This window comes from Acinonyx jubatus, chromosome B1 (assembly GCF_027475565.1).
Source record: "Acinonyx jubatus isolate Ajub_Pintada_27869175 chromosome B1, VMU_Ajub_asm_v1.0, whole genome shotgun sequence".
NCBI lineage: Eukaryota > Metazoa > Chordata > Mammalia > Carnivora > Felidae > Acinonyx > Acinonyx jubatus.
Genome location: NC_069382.1, coordinates 156,665,242 through 156,688,402, shown reverse-complemented (window position 1 = coordinate 156,688,402; position 23,161 = coordinate 156,665,242). Strand labels below are relative to the sequence as shown.

The 23,161-nt window shown below is 37.2% G+C and overlaps 1 protein-coding gene across 4 annotated transcripts in view; it reads left to right on the top strand.

The window, feature by feature from the left end:
- THEGL (theg spermatid protein like) overlaps window positions 1–23,161 on the top strand; it is a 50,831-nt gene that overhangs the window by 11,999 nt on the left and 15,671 nt on the right. For 2 of the 4 annotated variants that reach the window (XM_015068534.3, XM_027057260.2), the window contains exons 2-5: window positions 172–202; window positions 3,570–3,635; window positions 11,590–11,718; window positions 13,978–14,115. In XM_015068534.3, coding sequence (XP_014924020.2) covers window positions 172–202; window positions 3,570–3,635; window positions 11,590–11,718; window positions 13,978–14,115 — 364 coding nt within the window. The remainder of the gene's footprint in view (window positions 1–171; window positions 203–3,569; window positions 3,636–11,589; window positions 11,719–13,977; window positions 14,116–23,161) is intronic. The other 2 variants (XM_027057265.2, XM_027057271.2) reach the window with 2 other exon arrangements.

Here is a 23,161-nt window from a genome sequence, read left to right as displayed (position 1 = left end):
CTTCGATTTACCTGTGGTTTATTTTGGTACATGCTGTGACATATTTAATTTGGCCATTCCCCTAGATAGTTATTTTTCACAGTCTCTTTTTGTATTGATTTGTGATGCTGTCTTTATCATGTCTTTGATTCTTATTGAATATAATGTTTGCTTTTACTTTTCTTCTTATAGATACTGGTCCCTTTGGCATTGCAAGGAAATGGTAAGATTGTAGGTGTACTACTATTCTCCCAGACTCTAACTAGCTGATGGTGCAGACTCAATCTGGGGCATCTGAAGGGAAAGCCTATCTTGGGGGTTCCTGTGCTTTTTCTTGGTCATAAGGCCCTTTCCTAATTCCCACAGAAAAAGGAAACAAGAGGGTTAAAGTGATTAAGAAGTGAGATGGGGGAAGAAGATGGAGATGTAGAACTCTCCTTAGATTCACTCAGCCTTTTACTTGTTTGCTAAATACTAGGTGTATGTCACATGTTAGGCCTGAACCTTTAAGGGACTTGGGATGCTGCATTGACAATCTTGTGACAGATTTTGTGAAGCTCCAGGTCAATGTATCCCAATATCCCCTCACCTCTATTTCAAGTACAGTAGCTAATGAAATTTATCAATAGAAAAAAGAAAGTGTACATAGAGTGCACAAAGTAGATACCTCCTGAACAATCGATGCTTACTCTGTTTGGCTAAGATGGAGCTACAAGAAGTAACAGAGTAGAATCATTAAAGAGAAATATCAAGGATTCATGTCAGTGGCTCATATAGATGAGAAGTCAGTAATAATAATAATTTTATTTGTATCCATTCTTTTAATAAGTGGGTTAAATAATTCAAATTTATTGTTATTGTTTAACATTTACATTTATTGTTATTATTTAGACTTTTGGATTTTTGAAATTTTTTTTTAAATTTATTTTGAGAGAGACAGAGACAGCACAAGTGGGGGAGGAGCAGAGAGAGAGGGAGAGAGAGAGAGAGAGAGAGAGAGAGAGAGAGAGAGAGAATCCCAACCAGGCTTTGTGCTGACAGCACAGAGCCCAATATGGGGCTCAAACCCATGAAACAGTGAGATCATGACCTGAGCTGAAACCAAGAGTTGGACGTTTAACTGACTGAGCCATCCAGGTGTCCCAACTCTTGGATTTCTTATTTGCTATGTTTTCTAGGGGTTTATTTCTTTCAACTCGTCCAGGCAGTAAATACCACCACCTTATCTTTATGTAATGCTTTGCATTTAAAAAAACTTCTCTTTTCTCACAAGACTCATGAGAAGTTGATAGGACAAATACAATCAAGTAGATTTAACTGAGAGAAAATGAAATTCAGAAGAGCTGGTAGAAAAACTAACATTTACTGAGTATTACCAAGTGCCCACTTAACATACCACATTACTTCAAATAAATGTATGCTGGGTAAGCAAACTCTCCTGGGGCTAAACACACACAGTGAAATAGTTTATACCCAATAAGTTTTTATACTTAAAACACATATTTTTGTTCGTGGTGTTATACCACTTCTTGCTTTTGTTTGGCTGGTTAATTTGGCTTGATCCTATAAGGAAATTGTGCTATCTTTATTACTTAATCATATCCCCATCGTCTAAAAAGATTATTGTTAAACAAATATGATGTGCCTGATTGTTATGAAAGAAAATATTCTCTGAATATAAACAACATAGTTAAATGTAGAAGAGCATTTTGACTGAGAAAATTGTTTGTATTAATCACTTCAGACCTGTAATCATTTCCATAATTATTGTTATATTAAGATATATTTATTGTTCTGCACCCAAGATAAGGATTTCAAAAACTTTCTGAGCTGTTGGCAAGCCATAGGAGATTAATAATCAATGAAGACATGGGACAGCAATGTAATCCTCATTTAAAAAAAATCTGCCTTCAAACGTGAAAATCCTTCAACCACTTTCTTTCGTTTCTGCACAGGACAATGACTAGACATTGTGAGGTAATGCAAGACATGAAAGATGGGGGAAGCCTGTGTTAAGATGAAGAGATAGGTTAGAGATGTAGCTGTGGTGACATAATACACAAGAAGTGAATGAAGAGGACGGATGTTAGACCCCCACACAGAAGAAGCAAATGTTAATGAGATTATTTCCAATTGAAGTAACAACCCAATTAAAGTGTCTATAGGAATAAACTAGGAAACTGTCAGTCTATAAAGTGACACATTAAAAAAACATTATTTAGCTAGTGAAGAAAAAGGTAGCGAGGGAAAACTTGGCTTGGAAGTGATGATGGAAGCCAGAAGCTAAGTTGTTTTAAAAGATTAATGTATATAAAATGTTTTGTCTGCAACTCTGGCTTGCTTTTTCCTCCACCTAGCCACCCTTTCTGGAAAGCTGGCTCAGGCTCTCTCGGCAGGGCTTATGCAGTGCTTACATGATGAAGCCCTGGTTCCTTCTGGGTCCAATTTCTTTGGGACCTGTCTATCAATAGGAAGTGATCTTTGTGATCTGTTCTCTGTCACATAGCAAACTTAGCCCCTGCAGAGGGAGGCTTGCAGCTTTGGGGGACAAGTTCAATTCAGGATTGTCAGGGATACATACTACTGTCTTCAGTATCACCTAATCAATAATAGAGAAAGTATTTTTATTCTATTTATCTGACTCCTGTGTCTGTTTTTAGTTAGTTCTTAATTGTGGGTAAAAAAGTGTTATTTGTTAGGACCTTCAAACTCCAAGAAAGTGAATAAATAATTACAATATGAGCTACACACATAGGTGGTGTATTAGTCTGCACAGGATAGTCAATGCTGTAGTAACAAATAAGATACAAAACTCTCAATGACTTAAAGCAATAAACATTTATTTCTCCCTCCTGTCACAGTCCAGTGTGAGATGGCTTGGCCTCTTCTGTCTTTTAGCTATACCATCTAGAATATGTGGCTTACAGAATCACTGCAATAAGGGAAGAAGGGAATGGAGCAGGCACATTGGCTCTGGAATTGATACTGAACACTTCTGTTGAAATTAGACATAACCATTCACATGGCTGTAAACAACTGAAGGGAAGCTTGGAAATATGGAGGAACACATGGGTACTTGGTGAGCACAAACTCTGCTATAGGTAGATTCAGAACAATCAGGGAAGGTTCAAAGGAGCAGAGTAGGGAAGAAAAAGGGTTGAGTGGTACTCAAAGTATACTTTGCCTATTTCATAGTTTTCCCAAAGCCAAATATTCTCTCTGAAATTTATCTGTATGATCTCTTCAGAATCCAGTGCCATCAAGCCATTTAAAAATTAATATGAGAATTGAGGGTTTTTCCCATTAAGTGTGCGTTTTATCTGCGGTCTTCTGGAGACAATATGCTCTTGGTTTTATTGCAGATTTATTGTCTTTGTTCCAGTATGTATTATATTAGCCATGATTCTAGGAGAGAGAATTTTGGGTCCACAATATTTTTGAATACTTTGAGCTTTCAGTACTCTTCAGATCACATCATATAGTGCTTTGGGTTTTTCCCCCCTAAGATGGGATTTGTTTGAGTAGGAGTCATCTAATATAACCATGTTTGTTAAGCATTTTCTCTGAATTAATCAGCTGGTATTTGTTAGTTTTTTTTCTAGGAAGAGAATCCAAGACCTTTCTAGGCCTAAAAAACAATGGGGAACCCCAGATAGGTAAGACAACATTACATAGTCTTGTTTGTGATGAGTGTGTTCCTTACATTAGATAGGTAAGTATTATTCTTACTTGCCCACTAACTTTGTATCCTAGGTTTAGTCACCTCTCTGCTCAGCTGAATCCACTGAACCAGTATCCTCCCCTCAGTTAAGTCAACATATGGAAGGCTAACCCTAAGTCAGTAGTTCTCAAATTTGTCTGTACATAGAATCACCTGGGGACATATAAAGCACTGATGCCTGGGCCCCATCCCCAGAAATCCTAATTTACTTTGTCTAGGGTGCAGCCCATGCATCGGGAGCATTAAAAGCTCCCCAGATAATTCTAATAAGCATACAGATTTGAAAAACACTTTGAAAATCTTGTGTTCATCCTTTGGGTTCAACTTTGCTGCTCCTAACATGCTGTCTCTAAGCCTTTGCCTAGAGAACACCTGTTCTCTGAATTTCCAGCCGATTGGACCCACTGTCCTCCTATCCTTGGCCACAGGACTCCCCCTTTTCTTCTTTGGCTCCTGAGTAAAGCCTTAATTTTTTTCCTTTTTTCCTCATCTTTTATTGCTTAAAAGAAAAATAATACATATTATTTTTAAAGCAATTTTAGGTTTACAGAAAAATTGGCCAAAAGTACACAGAGTTTCTGTATTACTACCCACTCCTCTTGTTTCCCATATTAGCATCTGGTGTTAGTGTGGTACATTTGTTACAACTGATGAAGAAATATTGACATACACTAAAGCCTATAGTTTACATTAGGGTTCAGTGTTGTGTGTTATACAGTTCTGTGGACTTTGACAAATGCATGTCATGTGTTCACCATTACAGTATTATGTAAAATAGTTTCACTGCCCTAAAAATTATCTGTATTCTACCTATTCATCTCTTTCCTTCTGTGCCCCCTTTCCAAAATCCTGGAAACCACTGATTTTTTTTTTTTTTTTTTTTTTTTTTTACTGTATGTATAGTTTTGCCTTTTCCAGAATGGCATAGTTAAAATGATATGGTACATAACCTTTCCAGGTTGACTTCTTTCACTTCATGTGCATTTAAGATTCCTCCATGTCTTTTCATTGCTTAATAACTCATTTCTTTTTAGCACTAATTTGATTATCCATTCATCTATTGAAGGATGTGTTATTTCCGTCCAATTTTTGGCAATTATGAATAAAGATGCTCTAAACATTGATATGCAGGTTTTCATGTAGATACAAGTTTTTAACTCGTTTGGGTAAACACCTAGGAGTGCAATTTCTGGATCATATGGTAAGAATATGTTTAGATTTGTAAGAAATTGCCAAACAGGGGCGCCTGGGTGGCTCAGTTGGTTGAGCGTCCGACTTCAGCCCGGGTCACGATCTCGCGGTCTGTGAGTTCGAGCCCCGCGTCAGGCTCTGGGCTGATGGCTCAGAGCCTGGAGCCTGCTTCCGATTCTGTGTCTCCCTCTCTCTCTGACCCTCCCCCGTTCATGCTCTGTCTCTCTCTGTCTCAAGAATAAATAAACGTTAAAAAAAAAAAAATTAAAAAAAAAAAAAAAGAAATTGTCAAACATCTTCTAAAGTTTCTGCCAATCCCACCATCAATGAATAATACTTCCTGTTGTTCCTTCCACATCCTTACCAGGCATTTGGTGTTTGTATTTTAGCCATTCTAAATGTGTGTAGTGGTGTCTTTCTCATTGTTTTAATTTGTAACTCTCTAATGACATGATGCTGAGCATATTTCACATGCTTATTTACCATCTGTGTATCTTCTTTGATGAAGTGTGTGTTGAGCTCTTTTGCCCACTTTTTAATTGGGTTATTTGTTTTCTTATTGTTGAAATGTAACAGTTCTTTGTATATTTTCAATACCAATCCTTTATCAGATGCTATATATTCATATATTGAATTCATATATTCATATGAATAATTCATATATTGAATTCGTAAAATTCATATATTGAAACCTAATCCCCAGTGTGATGGTATTAGGAGGTAAGGCCTTCTGAAGTTGATTAAATCATGAGGATGGCATATGCATGAATGGGATTAATGTCCTTATAAAAGAGACTTCAAAGAACTCCTTACCCCTTCAGCAATGTGGGAACACAGCAACAACATGCCTGGCTATAAACCAGAGAGCATGTCTTCACCAGGCACCAAATCTGCTGATGCTTTGATCTTGGATTTTCAAACCCCCAGAATTGTGAGGAATAGACTTCTGTTGTTTATAAGCCACCCTATCTATGGTATTGGTGTAGTAACCTGAATAGATTAGGACATCAGATATTTTCTACTAGTCTGTGGCTCATCTTTTCATTCTCTTATGAGTGTCTTTTGTAAAGCAAAGTTTTTAATTTTAATGAAGTCCAGATTATCAATTTTTTCTCTCATGGATCATGTTTTGCTTGTATTTTAAAATGCATTGCATTGCTAAATCTAAGATGACCTAGATTTTCTCTTATGTTACCTTCTAGAATTTTATAGTTTTGCATTTACATTTATATCTAAGATACATTTCAAGTTAATTTTTGTGATAGGTGTAAGGTATGTTTCTAGATTTTTTTTTTTTTTATATGTGGATGTCCATTTTTTTAGCACCATTTGCTGAAAAGACTGTCTTTTGTCTATTGTATAGCCTTCAATCCTTTGTCAAAGGTTAGCTGACTGTATTTGTGTGGATCTATTTCTGGGATCTCTCTTTTTGCATTGATCTATTTGTCTATTCTTTCACCAATATGATTGTCTGATTACTGTGGCTGATTACTACTGATTACTACTACTGAAGTCAGGTAGTAGCAGTCCTCTGATTTAGTTCTTCTTTTTCAATATTGTGTTGGCTATTCTGGATCTTTTATCTCTCCACATAAACTTTGGAATCAGTTTGTGAATATCTACAAAGTAACTCTTTGGGATTTTGATTGGGATTGCACTGGATCTGATGACCAGTTTGGAAAGAACTGACATCTTGATAATATTGAGTCTTTCCACCCACGAACATGGACTCTCCATTTATTTAGTTCTTCTTTGATTTCTTTCACCAGAGTTTTATAGTTTTCTTTATATGAATCTTATACATGTATTGTTGGATTTATACCTATGTATTTCATTTTTTTTCTGCTGCTAATGTAAATAGTGTTATGTTTTAAATTTTAAATTCCAATTTTTCATTGTTGGTGTATAAGAAATCAGTAGAATTTGTGTATTAATGTTGTATCCTGCAACTTTGCTATAATCTAAAATTTTCATTTTTAAAAGGCTTGTTTTTAAACATTAAGAATATAACATGCTTAAATACTCTCTTTTTCATGGACGGGTACATACTCATATACATTGATGAGAGGCATGCACTGATAAGAGATGTGTTAATGGATATTGCTAGAACTGTTAGTAATCTTAGAACACTTCTCTCCAACCTGCTCCTTTTCTATTAAAAAAAATTTGAAGGAGTGATTTAATTAGACAATTGAGCTTAGAAAAGCTAAGTAACCCAGCTTGGGGGTACCCATATTGGGATTTGAATCTATGTTCATAGCCCACAAAATCCATTTACTTACATTGTATCACAGTGGCTGTTTTAGAAAGATGTGGTCCCTTTGATGGCATGGAGAATTAGAGCCAGGAAGATTTATTTGAGGCTATTACAAAATGTAGGAGACAAATAATGAAGGCTTGTCCTAAGAGAGTGGCTTTTAAGGTTACAAGAAAGGTTAAAGTCAAGATAAAGATGGGCAGGACTTAGTGACAAATGAAGAACCTGAGGGAGAGGAGGAGTCACATATGATTTCTAGGTTTCTGTTTTTATTTTTATTTTTTTAATTTTTATTTATTTTGAGAGAGAGAGTATGTGTGTGCATGCAAGCTGGGGAGAAGCAGAGAGGGGGGAGAGAGAGAGAGAGAGAGAGAGAGAGAGAGAGAGAGAGAGAGAATCTCAAGCAGGCTCCACACTGTCAGCACATAGCCTGATATGGGGCTCAAGCTCAGGAATCCTGAGATCATGATCTGAGCTGCAACCAAGAGTCAGTCACTTAATCGACTGAGCCACCCAGGTGCCCCTTTAGGTTTCTGCTTTTAGAAACAAGGTGGAAAATGCTATTACAACTGCAAAAGGAAGCACAAGACGGGGGCAGGTTTGGGAGGAAGGTAGACTTAGTCATGTGGGATGCTTTTGAGACATTCAGTAAGTATTTGGAAGTGTAGATTTAACACTCAGGAGAATACTTGAGAATTCTTGGAGATACTATTTTGGAAACATCAGTATTTAGTGATGTATTTTTTTTTTTTTAATATTGAGGAAGAGGGAACCCTGGGGCACATGCCATTGTTTAAATTGCCAAAGAGATACTGCCTAAGGAAACTGAGAAGGAGTAGGCTAGAGAATTAGAAGACAGATGTTAGCTGAACCTATTGTGGTAATCATTTCACAGTACATGCTGTATACCTTAATCTTATACATTGATGTATGCCAATTATTTTCCAATAAAACTGGAAGAGGGAGAGGGAGAGGGGGAGAGAGAGAGAGAGAAGGGGGGGGGGGGAATGAATCAGGACAGAGAGGGCCTCAAAAGCCAAGGAAGAAAATTATTAAAAGAAAAGTGGAACCTTTGAGGATACATTTAAAGAATTTGTGGTTGACCAGACTGACAAAGAAAGATTAGAGACCAACTCATAAATCTTCAAGTACATAAAGCAGTTTATACAGATGAAAGCTAAATAAATATTTGTTATAATAGGAGAAATTATAAGAATTTCAGAACAATTACACTCTGGAAATAGACCAATGAAAGCTGTTTTGTGTTTTCTGACTCTGGAAATAGGTAAGACTAGAGATTTAGCTGTTCAGAAAAGGATGAATGAACACAGAATTCTCCAGAACCCATTCTAGGTCCCTTATTCTAGAATTCTAGGGGTGTAATTGTGCCAGATTTTTGTTATATTTCATAGATCCATCAAACAGGTATGATATGGATAAGAATTCTGTGCTCTGGGGTCAAGTCCTCATCATGGACCATAGAAGATTAAACACTTATTTCCTTGGTTTTATTAGCTATGTAACAGCTAAACATAAGTGATTTTTAAATGCTGTCAGAGTAGAGTGAAGAGTCATCTGCATAATATGTTACTTTGCCATTTGGTTATTCTCCCTACCTTCTGATAAACATTGTGTCCACTGTACAGTCTCTGCTGTTTCTTTTCCCACTGATCCTTCTCTTCCAGCTTACTTTGAACCAGATCTCCTGCCTTTTACATAATTCTCAATGCTTTTAGTTCATACTATGTGTTTTCTAGTTTTTAACGGCCAAGGTTTCAAGCAGATAATGATCTCATAAGGTTTCAGTTCCTGGGAGGCATCATGAGGACCATATATTATGAGCCTGGTTTAATTGCTGTGTCTAAAATAACTTTTGCTTTGAATTTGAAACAGTGAATACAAAACCAATATATACACATTAACATTGAACGACACAGGTTTGAACTGGTACCCAGATTTTTTTTGATACACTATAAAATTACTGTAAAATATTTTCTCTTCCTTATCATTTTCCTTTTTAAAAATTTTTTAATGTTTATTTATTTTTGAGAGAGGCAGGGGAGGGGCAGAGAGAGAGGGAGACACAGAATCCGAAGTAGGCTCCAGGCTCTGAGCTGTCAGCACAGAGCCCTATGTGGGGCTCGAACTCACCAACCGCGAGATCATGACCCAAGCTGAAGTCGGATGCTTAACTGACTGAGCCACCCAGTGCCCCTCCATATGATTTTCTTAATAACATTTTCTTCTCTCTAGCTTACTTTATTGTAAGAATACAACATATAATACATATACAAAGTATGTGTTCATTGACTATGTATGTTATCAGTAAGGTTTCTGGTCAACAGTGGGCTATTAGTAGTTAAGTTGTTTGGAAAGTCAAAAGTTGTATGCAGATTTTTCAGCTGCATGGGGGTTGTGCCCCTAACCCCTCATTGTTCAAGGGTCAACTTATATATGTCACCTTTGCTTCCTAATCCCCGACTCCCTTAGCCTTTCTCACCAGAGCTTTGGTATTTACCCCTAAGATGCTCCTCACTTTTTCTATTACCACTGATACCCTCCTGGCCAAGTCCTATTGTCTTTTGTTTTTGTTTTTGTTTTTCTTCAGTTTCCATTCTTGATGTCTAAGTTATATTTAACACTTTCTTATAATATTTGATGCAACTTGTCTTGCAATCTTCCTCTCCCATTCCATGGGGCTCTTACCTCTATCCACCAAATCTTCTCTTTTGGAAGCATAGTTACTGTCTTCCCCAATGTCACTCCCACTGTGGCCCTCATCACCTGAGGCCCCAACTTCTGCTGTAGCCTCTTCTCCCTGCAGTCATTCTCTCCTCTCCACCCTGTTTCACATTACCATCAAGTGAGTCCCCAGTTTTCACCATTCTTTGATTCATCAAACTATGTGGAACACCTGTCATATACAGCACTAAACTATCCTAGTGGGATAGCTCCAAAAGATTAAGTCATGTTCCCTCCTTTGGATGAACATAGAGGCTGGAGAGGCAGGCACTCTTTGTCAAAACTGTGGAAGACCTTGTAAGCCATAGTAAGGAGGTGGGACTCCACTGTAAAGTCAGTGGAGACCTTTAGAGTCTTAAACAAGGAGGTGACTTGATCAAATTGGAGTTTAGAAGACCACTCTTGCAGGGGTGTGGACAAAGGAGTGGGGATGATGGGATCTGGACAAGGAAAGCAGCCACGAGGATAAGGAGAAATGGATACATTTAAGCCATATTTAGGAAATGGAATCCACAGAATGTAGGGGATGGGGATATTAATTCATTGATTAATATTTCTAATGGTGACTCTGGCTAATGCTTACAAAGTAGAGAAATAAATATTGTGTACAAAAGTATTGACAAAGTTAAAAAATAGAGCCTTATGTTTTATTTTTTAAGTTTTTACTTATTTTGAGAAAGAGAGCACAAGCATGTGCATGTGTGCACGTGTGCATGAGTGGGGGAGGGGCAGAGAGCGAGGGAAAGAGAATTCCAAGCAGGCATCATGCTGACACAGTGCAGAGCCCAACACGGGTCTCGAACCCACGAACCATGAGATCATGACCTGGGCTGAAATCAAGAGTAGGATGCTTAACTGACTGAGCCACCCAAAAACAGGGCCTTCTAAATAGATAAGCTCAATTAATTGGCAATTTTAGTTATGTGCAAAGTTAGGTTACCGAGGCACCTTCTTCTGACTCTTTGGTGGGGCTTTTAGGGTCTCCTGCCTGCCCCACCCACTGCAGCAATGCTACTTAATTATTTCCCAGCATGACTTTCTGCTTCTGTCCAAACATTGTCTTGACCAATACTGTCTAAACATGCTTTGATCAACATTTGATTATTCCCATTTCTCATGGTTACTCCAACATGGAACATGCCTCATTTCTGGCAATCTGTGCCTTTCACTTTCTTCCTTAAGCCTTTCAGGTGAATTCCACACTGATTCTCCTTTTCTTTTCCCCCTCTGCACAGTAATCATGCCTATTTAACAGACTAAAAAATCTAATGTCAGTAAACATTTAGCTCACTGCCTGGCCCACAGTATTTCAGAAATGGAAGCTATTAATATTACCCTGATACTATTTTGTTTTCTGACTTCCTGGTACAGGGCTTCACCCACAATGGAAGCTCAATGGAGATAGATGGCATGCCCATTTAATGTTGACCTGATTATAAATTACAGTGTTAATTATACGATGGCAGAAACAGAACTCTTTCTAATTTTTGGTCACCACATTTTAGGACAGGAGGTAAAACAATCTTATTTTAACTACCATAAATAGTTGATCTGTTTCTGATGCCTGGAAACTGTTACATTCTGTAATCAAGATAGTTCTGGAAGTGAAGGAACATCAGTATAGAAGCCACCAAGAGCCGTTTCTAAGATATCCATTAGTAGTAAATTCCTTACTATTTGATTTTCTGCTTTTTAATAGAAAACTGTTTTGGGGGAATCAAGATCCTATTTGCCCTGTTTCCCAGTTTGCTTTGAAGGCTCAGCTGACCAAAAGACTTGAGGACCTTGCCCATCCCAAGGAAGTCTCCCACCAATATGTACCTAACAGGTTAGTTAGTGTTTGTGTGCTATCAGGTTACATTAGCAGGAGTCCATAGGGAAAATGACACAGAATCTAGCCGTTTTATCTGAAAATGATAAATTGTCCAAACTATACTAGAAAATTATTGAGGATTAAGGATTCTATGTATTTCCTAATCTGATTCTACAGTAAAACTTTTCCAGAGCAAGATTAATATTAGCCATTATAAACTTGTATTATACTGTATAATGTTTTAGATTACCAGGATTTTGAGTTTTTAATAAAGTGGTAGTATTACAGCAGGGTATGTACCATATATAACATTGTTGTACATGAACTATTTATACGTGCAACTTTTCGTGGATTTTGTATACCACCCATGGGCTTGATTACCATTAATTAATTACTACATGTGAAGGTTAGAATATTGTTAAGGCTTTTGATACCCATTGCCAGTTTGTTTTTAATGCGTATTTGTTGAATGACCAGGCTTTCTGTTGGTTGGCTCTTTGAGGGAAGACTCTGGAGCAAGGGAGGGAATGGACTCAAGTAGTGAGGCAGGTTAAAGTAACAAGAAAAAGTTGAAGATACCATTATTTACCTGAAGTTTGGTTTCCAAGATAATTGATGTGTCCACTTTTCTCTTTTTGAGATACAACTTTAGTCAAAAGTCAGCAAACTTTTTCTGGAAGGGGACAGATAGTAAATTTGACCGTAAAGTCTCTGTTTCAACTACCCAACTCCACTACTGTAGTAGGAAGCAGCCACAGATTTTATATAAACTGAACATGTCTGTCTTCCAATAAAACTTTGGAATTTTTGCATCTATGTTTATGAGGGGGATTATTCTGTATTTTTCTTGTAGTGTCTTTGTGGTAATGTTTTTTCTTGTAATGAATGTCTTTACTCATTTTTGGTAATGCTATCTTCATAGAATCAATTGGAAAATATATAAAATTGGCATTTCTTGTTTATGTATTTCATAGAATCCACAGTGAAATCATCTGCGTCTGGAGCTTTTGAGTAGGATGGTTTTTAATTATAAATTCAATTCACGTAATAGTTATAGGGCTGTTATAAATTTGTCAAATTAACACTTGTTAAGTGGAGCATGGGGTCACAGTTCAACAACAGATCATAACAGAATTTGAAATAAAGAAGCTTATTACTCACAGATCCTAGAAGAAGTACCCAGCATGCCTCAAGGAGTCACATGGGCAGGTTAGGACAGAGGGCAGAGAGAGGCAGGACCTGGGGCACATGTCTTATTAGAACCTGTAGGTGGAGTGCTTTGGGTTTCCCAGGCAAAGGCCAGATTCATCGATTGAAACCAAAAGAGCAGGGTGTTGGTAGGCTCCTTGGGAGTCATATCTGAAGGATGCATAAAAGGAAGGCATTGAGGGTCAGGTGACGAGGACTGTTGCTGAAGTCCTATCAGGAATGTATATTTACTTATGCCTCTGTGGACTGTTATCTAGGGCATGTGCTTGTGAGAGGGGCCTGTATCATTTTAAAGTCCCTAGAGGCTGCTTGGCCAAACAAAATGGGTGCTGAGGCAGGAGTACCATGGAGGGGCTTAGTTAAACTCTTGACAAGGGCTATTAAGATTATATTTTTCTGAATGAGCATTGGTAATGTGTATCTTTCAGTTTTAAAATGTGTTGGCATAAAGTTGTTCATATATTCTTTTATTTTCCTTTCACTTACTATCTGTCCAATCTCTAGTGATTGTCTATTAAGAGACTAAGAAAGTATTTGGTTTTAAAAGTAGTAAATTTCCTCCTCTCACTAGTGTATTTTTTGGTCTATTTAGAAGATGCAATTTGGGATGCCTGGGTGCCTCAGTTAGTTAGGTGTCCAACTTTCACTCAGGTCATGATCTCACAGTTCGTGGGTTTAAGCCCCTCATCAGGCTCTGTGATGACAGCTCGGAGCCTGGAGCCTGCTTTGGATTCTGTGTCTCCCTCTCTCTCTGCCCCTCTCCCCCTCATGCTCTATCTCTTTCTCTAAAATAAATAACAAACATTAAAAAAAAGAATTTAGAAGATGCAATTTATTTATTACAGAAAATTAATCTGTTTTGGAATAGGATATTAGAAGCCAGCTGAAACTTGATGGCTGCAACTATTTCTGATTTCTTCCTATGTGGAAAATGGCTCAGCAGTAAAGGGGTAAACTATCATACTTGCTCCTAGGCCTAGAGCTGGAGGTTAGTGTTAAAAATTACTATGATAAGTCTAATTCATATTCACTTCACTCAGTTCTTTTCTCTTCTACAACTTTCAGGGCTCAATATTACTACAGCTGTGGTAGAGAGTCTATAATCTGGGAGATCCCTTCTGCTGCACTGTTTAGCCAGCCATCCAAAAGGATCCAGAAGCTGGCACTGCCCAACAGATTCAAGAAAGAATATCTATTAAATAGGTAAAGTACCTTGACAATCTCTATAAATTCTAACTTAATTTGGTTAAATCTCACAATATTTTATCTATTTTAGTGTATGTGGTTTTATGAACTAGAAGTCCACTTATGTTCAAAGAATCAGGGTAAAAAGATCAAATATTTGCAGCAATTGTAGGTAATCAGAAGGTTGTCATCAGTAATTACATTGGACTCAAATTGTGAAGTTGAACTATGCACTGAACTTAGCATCATTAGTCAGTTAAAAGGAAATATGCAAATGAAAAATCACAAGTTTTTGCATTTTGTAGAATTTGATGTTTCTCTTATGCCTCTATGACTTTTCAAATGTTGCTCCTTTTGCTTTGAATGATGAATTTCTGCTTGTCTTTAAAAATTATTTTAATGTTTTTGTTTTTGTTTTTTTTGAGAGACAGAGAGAGAGAGAGAGAGAGACAGAGTGCAAGTAAGGAAGGGGCAGAGAGAGAGGGAGACACAGAATCTGAAGCAGGCTCCAGGCTCTGAGCTGTCAGCATAGAGCTCAACATGGGGCTCAAACCCACAAACTGCAAGATCATGACCTGGGCCGAAGTCAGATGCTCAACCAAATGAGCCACCCAGTTGCCCCTCTCCTTGTCTTTAAAAGACAATTTTTGGGCACCTGGGTGGTTCAGTCAGTTAAGCATCTTGATTTCTGCTCAAGTCATGATCTCACGGTTCATGAGATCGAGCCCTGCATATCGGGCTTTGCGTGGATCCTGCTTAGGATTCTCTCTCTCCCTTCTCTGCCCCTCCCCCTCAAAATAAATAAAATAAACTTAAAAAAAATTAAGTAAAAGACAGCTTAGGTGATACTTCCATATGGCAGCTAAGATTGTGATATAGTTCTTGGAAAAATGCTAAGTTGCATTAATGGAATATATACAGTGTACAGTTACAGGGAGGTGATGGTCCTAGCCTATACTACTTTAGTCAAGACATAGTAGGTGGATGTTTCCACTTATGGATGTTATTCTTTAAGAAAATGATACTTATGCTAAGTGAAATGTCGTACAGAGAAGGACAGATTCCGTATGTTTTCACTCCTGTGTGGATCCTGAGAAACTTAACAGAAGACCATGGGGGAGGGGAAGAAAAAAAAATGGTTAGAGAGGGAGGTAGCCAAAACATAAGAGACTCCTAAAAACTGAGAACAAACTGAGGGTTTATGGGGGGTGGGAGGGAGGGGTGGGTGGGTGATTGGGTATTGAGGAGGGCAGCTGTTGGGATGAGCACTGGGTGTTGTATGGAAACCAATTTGACAATAAATTTCATATTAAAAAAAAAACAAAAAAAACAAAAAAGAATTAAAAACATTTTTAAAAATTAAAAAAAAAATGATATTAAACTTGAAACTATGCAGAAGGAGCTGCATGATATTTTGAGGCTTCTGGAAATATGTTACCTAAAAACTAGTTAAGAGAAATGACATGGGTAGCTTAGAGAAGAGACCAAGGAAGCAGTGATAGCTGTGTTCAAATATTTAAAGGGTCAGCATCTGAATGAGGAAAAGGAGGTAGAAGTAAAATTACTTTGTGTTGATCCTAAAACTAGATGTAGAACAAGGAATTTACAGAGCAGGAGGTGTCAGCTAAGTGTAGGAAAATCTTTCTGACTAGCTAGCCAATAATGGAAATGTTTACCTGGAAAAATCAACTGCCATCATTCCCACAATCCCTGAAAGTGTTCAAGCATAAGCTGGAATTATGACTTTACATGAATTTTAGAAGATTCCTGCATTTCAGGGAGAGATTGAACTGGGTAACTTGAGTCTTTTTCCATCATAGAATCCAGCAAAAGAAGCCCAATTCCTCCTACAAAATTTCATTTCCTTATCTATCAGTTTGTGCAACAAAATCTGCAGATTTAGTTAAAATAGATATATAATTTGTAGTTACATATCTATATTTACTTATTTATTTTTACTTTTATTTTTTCTTTATCTATGTTTATAATCCAGAGGAATACTTTAATATTTCACCACTTTTTGAGAGACCTGAATTTGATGTTTCATATAAGTGAAACCCCCTTGAATGCTAAAACTTGCTTTATTTTTAAAAGTTTGTTTCCCTACTTTCCTAAGTAGACGTCTCTGCTACTAAACATACATATAACCTTTGTTCATTGGCTTGAGATCTTTATTATGAACATCAACTATGTACTTCAATACTGAAAACCTCCCAGAAGCTGTTTAAATATGAAGTACAGTTTTTTATTAGGCTAAGTGGTCTGACTTCTTGCTGTTAGATTATTAGATATTTGTTTCTTATAGTTTTCCTGTCATTTTTTTTAACAGGGGAATAGTCTCTAGCCTCTTTTTAAAAATTTAATTTAATTTTAATTCCAGTGTAGTTAACATACAGTGTTATATTATTTTCAGGTGTATAATATAGGGATTCAATAGTTTTATGCATTACTCAGTGCTCATCATAATAAATGTACTCTTAATCCCCATCACCTATTTCACCCACCCACCTACCTCCCTACTGGTAACCATCTGTTTATTCTGTATAGCTAAAAGCCTGTTTTTTTGTTTTGTTTTGTATTTTTTGTTTTTGGTTTATCTCTCTCTCTTTCTTTTTTCCTTTACTGTTTGTTTGTTTTGTCTCTTAAATTCTATATATGAGTGAAATCATATGGTATTTGTCTTTCTCTGGCTTATTTCACTTAGCATTATACTCTCTGGATCCATGTTGTTGCAAATAACAAGGTTTCATTCTTTTTAATGGGCAAATAATATTCCATTGTGTGTGTGTATATATGTGTGTGTGTGTGTATATATATATCTCACATCTTCATTCATGGATATCTCACATCCATTGATGGACACTTGGCTGCTTCCATAATTTTTTTTTTTTAATTTGAGAGAGAGAGTGTGCATGAGCAGGGGAGAGGGGCAGAGGGGCAGAGGGGGGAGGGAGAGAGAGAGAGAGGGAGAGAATCTTTTTTTTTTTAGTTTTATTTTTTATTTTCTTAAATTTACATCCCAATTAGTTAGCATATAGTGCAACAATGATTTCAGGAGTAGATTCATTAGTGCCCCTTACCCATTTAGCCCACCCCCCCCACAACCCCTCAGTAACCCCCGGTTTGTTCTCCATATTTATAAGTCTCTTCTGTTTTGTCCCCCTCCCTGTTTTTATATTATTTTTGTTTCCCTTCCCTTATGTTCATCTGTTTTATCTCTTAAAGTCCTCATATGAGTGAAGTCATATGATTTTTGTCTTTCCCTGACTGACTGATTTCACTTAGCATAATACCTTCCAGTTCCATCCATGTAGTTGCAAATGGCAAGATTTCATTCTTTTTGACTGCCAAGTAATACTGAGGGAGAGAATCTTAAGTAGACTCCACACTCAGCATAGAGCCTGATGCAGCACTTGATCCCATGACCCTGGGATCTTGACCTGAGCCAAAGTCAAGAGTTGGATGCCTAACCTACTGAGACACCCAGGAACCCCTGCTTGCATAATTTTGACTAGCCTCTTTTTTTGATTCTATGCATTAGAAACAGATAACTAAGCTTGTTAGAATTGTGTGAGGAGGAAAAAAAGCAAGTGTTTAATGAAGACACACCAGGCTTGCCAATAAATGTATTACATGAGCTTGAACTTTGGGACATGTATTTTAGTGATTAACTAGAGGGGCTCAACAGCAGACTTGAACAGTCAGAAGAAAGAGTCAGCAAACTTAGATAGGTTAATTGAGATTATCTGAGGAACAGAAAGAAAAAAAAATGAAATAAAATTAACAAATCCTCATGACCAAGTTGAATTTGTCCAGGAATGCAAGAATATGTTGGATTCAACTTACTATAATCAATATAATACATCAAATTAACAGAATAAGAAAACCAAAACCACATGATCATTTCAATAGACTCAGAAAAATCATTTGACAAAATTCAACACACTATAAAAATACTTAAGAAACTAGGTATAGAAGGGGACTTCCTCAAGCTGATAAAGAACATCTGTAAAAAAAAAAAACCCACTGCTAACATAATAATTAATGGTAAAAGACTGAATGCTTTCCCCCTAAGATCAGGAATAAGACAAGGATGTCAACTCTCACCACTTCTGTTGAACATCATATTGGAGATTCTAGTCAGGGTGCCATTAGGCAAGAAAAAGAAGTAAAAAGCATTCAGGTTGGAAAGGAAAAAGTAAAACTACTTTCTCTACTCATAGTTCACATGATTAGAAAATCTTAAGGAATCCATATTAAAACTATGGGAACTAATAAATGAGTTCAGGAAGGCACAGAGTCCAAGAGCAATATACAAAAACAATTGTATCTCCATTAGCAATTAACCAATCTGAAAATGAAGGTAGGAAAATAATTCTATTTGTAGTAGCACCAAACAGGACAAAATAATACATGTAATGCAACAGTACTCAGCCTTAAAAAGGAAGGAAATTCTGATACATGCTCCAATATGAATGGACCTTGAAGACATTATGCTAAATGAAATAAGTCATCCACAAAAGGACACTGTATGATTCCACTTATAAGTGGTACCAACTGTAGTCAAATTTGTAAAGAAAGAAAGTAGGATGGTGGTTGGCAGGGACTAAGCTGGGGGGGAGGGGGGAATTAGTTGTTTAATTGGTATAGAGTTCTACAAGATGAAAAGAGTTACGAAGATTGGTTGCACAACAATGTTAATGCATTTAACATTACTGTAGCAAATACTTAAGAATGGTTAAGATAGTAAATTTTATGTTATATGTATTTTACTACAGTGAAAAATAATAAAGTAACAAAATACTTAACAAGAGAAGTTCAAATTGTTGAAAGAAATTAGACTTAAATACATGGAAAGACATTTCCTGTTCATGAATTGGAAGTCTTAATTTTGTCATGATGGTACATTTTTCCAAATTGATCAACATAGTGTAATCCCTATTGAGATTCCAGCTGCCTTTTTTGATAGAAATTGACAATGCAATCTAAAATTCATAGAGAAAAGCAAAGGACCCAGAATAGCAAAACAAAACAAAACAACAACAACAAAAAAACCTTGAAAAATAACTGTTATTTGAAAACTTATTTAAAAGCTACAGTAATCAAGACAGTATGTTACTGGCATAACAATAGACATATAGATCTACAGAACAGAGTTGAAAGTCCAGAAATAAACCCTTATATTTATGGTCAATGGATTTTTTTAAAGTTTATTTATTTATTTATTTTGTGTGTGAGAGAGAATGAATGGGAGAGGGGAGAGAGAGGGGGAGGGGCAGAGAGAGAGGGAGGGACAGAGGATCTGAAGCAGACTCTGTGCTGACAGAAGAGAGCCCTATGCAGGGCTTGAACTCATGAACTGTGAGATCATGACCTGAGCTGAAGTTGGACACTCAACCAACTGAACCACCCAAGTGCCACTCATCAATTGATTTTTGACAAGAATGCCAAGACAATTTAATTGGGGAAGAATAGTCTTTTAAACAAATAATGCTGGGATAACAGGATATCCATATGAAGTTGAACCCCTACTTCACACCATACACAAAAATTAATTTAAAATGGATCACAGACCTAATTATAAGAGATAAAACTATAAAACTCTTAGAAAAAATAGACATAAATCTCTGTGACCTAGGCAATTGTTTCTCAGTTATGACAACAAAAACGTGACAAAAAATAATAAATTGGATTTCATCAAAAGTGAAAGCTTTTGTATATCAAAGGATATCATCAAGAAAGTAAAAAGTAAACCCACCAATTGGGAGAAAATATTTGCAAGTCATATATCTGATAAAAGAGTAGTATTCAGAATATATATATAAAATATTTAGAACAGTGCAAAAAAGACAACACAATTTAGAAAATGAGCAAAGGATTTGAATAGACATTTCTCCAAAGAAGACATACAGGTGAACAGGAAACACACGAAAAGATACTAAATACCATTAATCATCTTGGAAATACACATTAAACCACAAAGACACCACTTCACACCTTCTAGAATGGCAATAATAATAACTAATAGGAAATAATATGTATTGGTGAGGATATGGAGAAATTGAAACCCTTATACATTGCTGGTGGTAATGTAAAATGGTGCAGTTTATGTGGAAAGCCACTTTCTAGTTCCTCAAAAGTTAAAAAATAGAGTTATCAGGGGCATCTGGGTGGCTTAGTTGTTTAAGTGCCCAACTCTTGGTTTCAGCTCATGTCATGATCTCGGAGTTTGTGAGATTGAACCCCACACATTGAGCTCTGCATTCACAGCATGGAGCCTGCTTGGGATTCTCTCTCTCTTTCTCTGCCCCTCCCTTGCTCATGCATGCTCTCTCTCTCTCAGAATAAGTAAATAAACATTAAAAAAATCAGTAAAAAAAATAAAGTTATCATATGATCAGCATTCTACTCCTAGGCATGTCCCCAAGGGAATTGAAAGCAAATGTTCACACAGAAACTTGTACATGAATATGCATAGCAGCATTTCATAAAAGCAAAAAAAGTGGAAACAACTCAAATGTTCACTATGGATGAATGGATAAACAAAATGTGACAAATCCATACAACGGAATATTATTCAGCCATAAAAAGGAATGTTATACTGATACATGAATCTGTTATACTGATACATGAATCTTGAAAATAGGCCAAGTGAAGGAAGCCAGATACAAAAGGCTGCATATTTGTATGATTCCACTTATTTGAAATGTCCAGAATAGGCAAATCCATAGACAGAAAGTAGATTAGTGGTTGGGGGTGGGGGAGGGAAATGAAGTAATGGAGAGGAACTGTTAATCAGTATGGGGTTTCTCTTGGAGTGATGAAAACATTCTGAATTTAAAAATTTTTTTTTAACGTTTATTTATTTTTGAGACAGAGAGAGACAGAGCTTGAATGGGGGGAGGGTCAGAGAGAGAGGGAGACACAGAATCAGAAGCAGGCTCCAGGTTCTGAGCTGTCAGCACAGAGCCCGACGCGGAGCTCGAACCCACAGACCGCGAGATCATGACCTGAGCCGAAGTCAGACACTTAACCGGCTGAGCCACCCAGGCGCCCCGAGACATTCTGAATTTAGATAGTGACAGTAGTTACACAACTTTGTGAATATGCTAGACACCACTGAATTGTACATTTTAAAAAGGTAAATTCTATGGTATGCTAATTTTATATCAATTTTGAAATCTAACAGACTACCTCTAGAGGGTAATCATATATTTATTTGTGGAAAACTGTTTTCATATTAGGTTTGTAGTTTTGTTGGTTGGTAAGTTTTTGTACTAGGAAAGGAATATTTGGGGAACAGCCTATGAAAATTGGTCAAGTTGCTGGGCATTATACCTAGCAGTTTCAAACTGCACTGCAGAAGAGACTGGCCATCACAGAGGGGCCCCTGATAGTGACTGGAATTTTTATCTCAGGGATTTAATATGAGGTTTTGGTAGGAAGTGAAGTGTTCTTTATTTTTTTAATTAATTAATTTATTGATTGATTGATCTTTATTATTTTTTTAAATGTTTTATTTATTTTTGAGGCAGAGAGAGTCAGAGCATGAGCAGAGGAGGGGCAGAGAGAGAGGGAGACACAGAATCCAAAGCAGGCTCCAGGCTCTGAGCTGTCAGCACAGAGCCCGACACGGGGCTTGAACTCACAAACCGCGAGATCATGACCTGAGCTGAAGTTGGACGCTTAACTGACTGAGCCACCCAGGCACCCCTGCTTTTTGTTTTAATATGATATTTATTGTCACATTGGTTTCCATACAACACCCAGTGCTCATCCCAACAGGTGCCCTCCTCAATACCCATCACCCACCCCCCCTCCTTCCAACCCCCCATCAACCCTCAGTTTGTTCTGTTTGTTCTCATATGGTTTGGCTCCCTCCCTGTCTAACCTTTTTTTTTTTCCTACCCCTTCCCCATGGTCTTCTGTTAAGTTTCTCAGGATCCACATAGGAGTGAAAACATATGGCATCTGTCTTTCTCTGTATGACTTATTTCACTTAGCATCAACACTCTCCAGTTCCATCCACGCTGCTACAAAAGGCCATATTTCATTCTTTCTCATTGCCACATAGTATTCCATTGTGCATATAAACACAATTTCTTTATCCATTCATCAGTTGATGGACATTTAGGCTCTTTCCATAATTTGGCTATTGTTGCAAGTGCTGCTATAAACATTGGGGTACAAGTGCCCCTATGCATCAGCACTCCTGTATCCTTTGGGTAAATTCCTAGCAGTGCTATTTCTGGGTCATAGGGTAGATCTATTTTTTAATTTTTTGAGGAACCTCCACACTGTTTTCCAGAGCGGCTGCACCAGTTTGCATTCCCACCAACAGTGCAAGAGGGTTCCCATTTCTCCACATCCTCGCCAGCATCTACAGTCTCCTGATTTGTTCATTTTGGCCACTCTGACTGGCGTGAGGTGATATCTGAGTGTGGTTTGGATTTGTATTTCCCTGATGAGGAGCGACGTTGAGCATCTTTTCATGTGCCTGTTGACCATCTGGATGTCTTCTTTAGAGAAGTGTCTATTCATGTTTTCTGCCCATTTCTTCAGTGGGTTATTTGTTTTTCGGGTGTGGAGTTTGGTGAGCTCTTTATAGATTTTGGATACTAGCCCTTTGTCTGATTGTCATTTGCAAATATCTTTTCCCATTCCATTGGTTGCCTTTTAGTTTTGTTGATTGTTTCCTTTGCAGTACAGAAGCTTTTTATCTTCATGAGGTCCCAATAGTTCATTTTTGCTTTTAATTCCCTTGCCTCTGGGGATATGTCAAGTTTAAGAAATTGCTGCGGCTGAGGTCAGGTCTTTTCCTGCTTTCTCCTCTAGGGTTTTGATGGTTTCCTGTCTCACATTCAGGTCTTTTATCCATTTTGAGTTTATTTTTGTGAATGGTGTATGAAAGTGGTCTAGTTTCATTCTTCTGCATGTTGCTGTCCAGTTCTCCCAGAACCATTTGTTAAAGAGACTGTCTTTTTCCATTGGGTATTCTTTCCTGCTTTATCAAAGATTAGTTGGCCATACTTTTTAGGTCTAATTCTGGGGTTTCTATTCTATT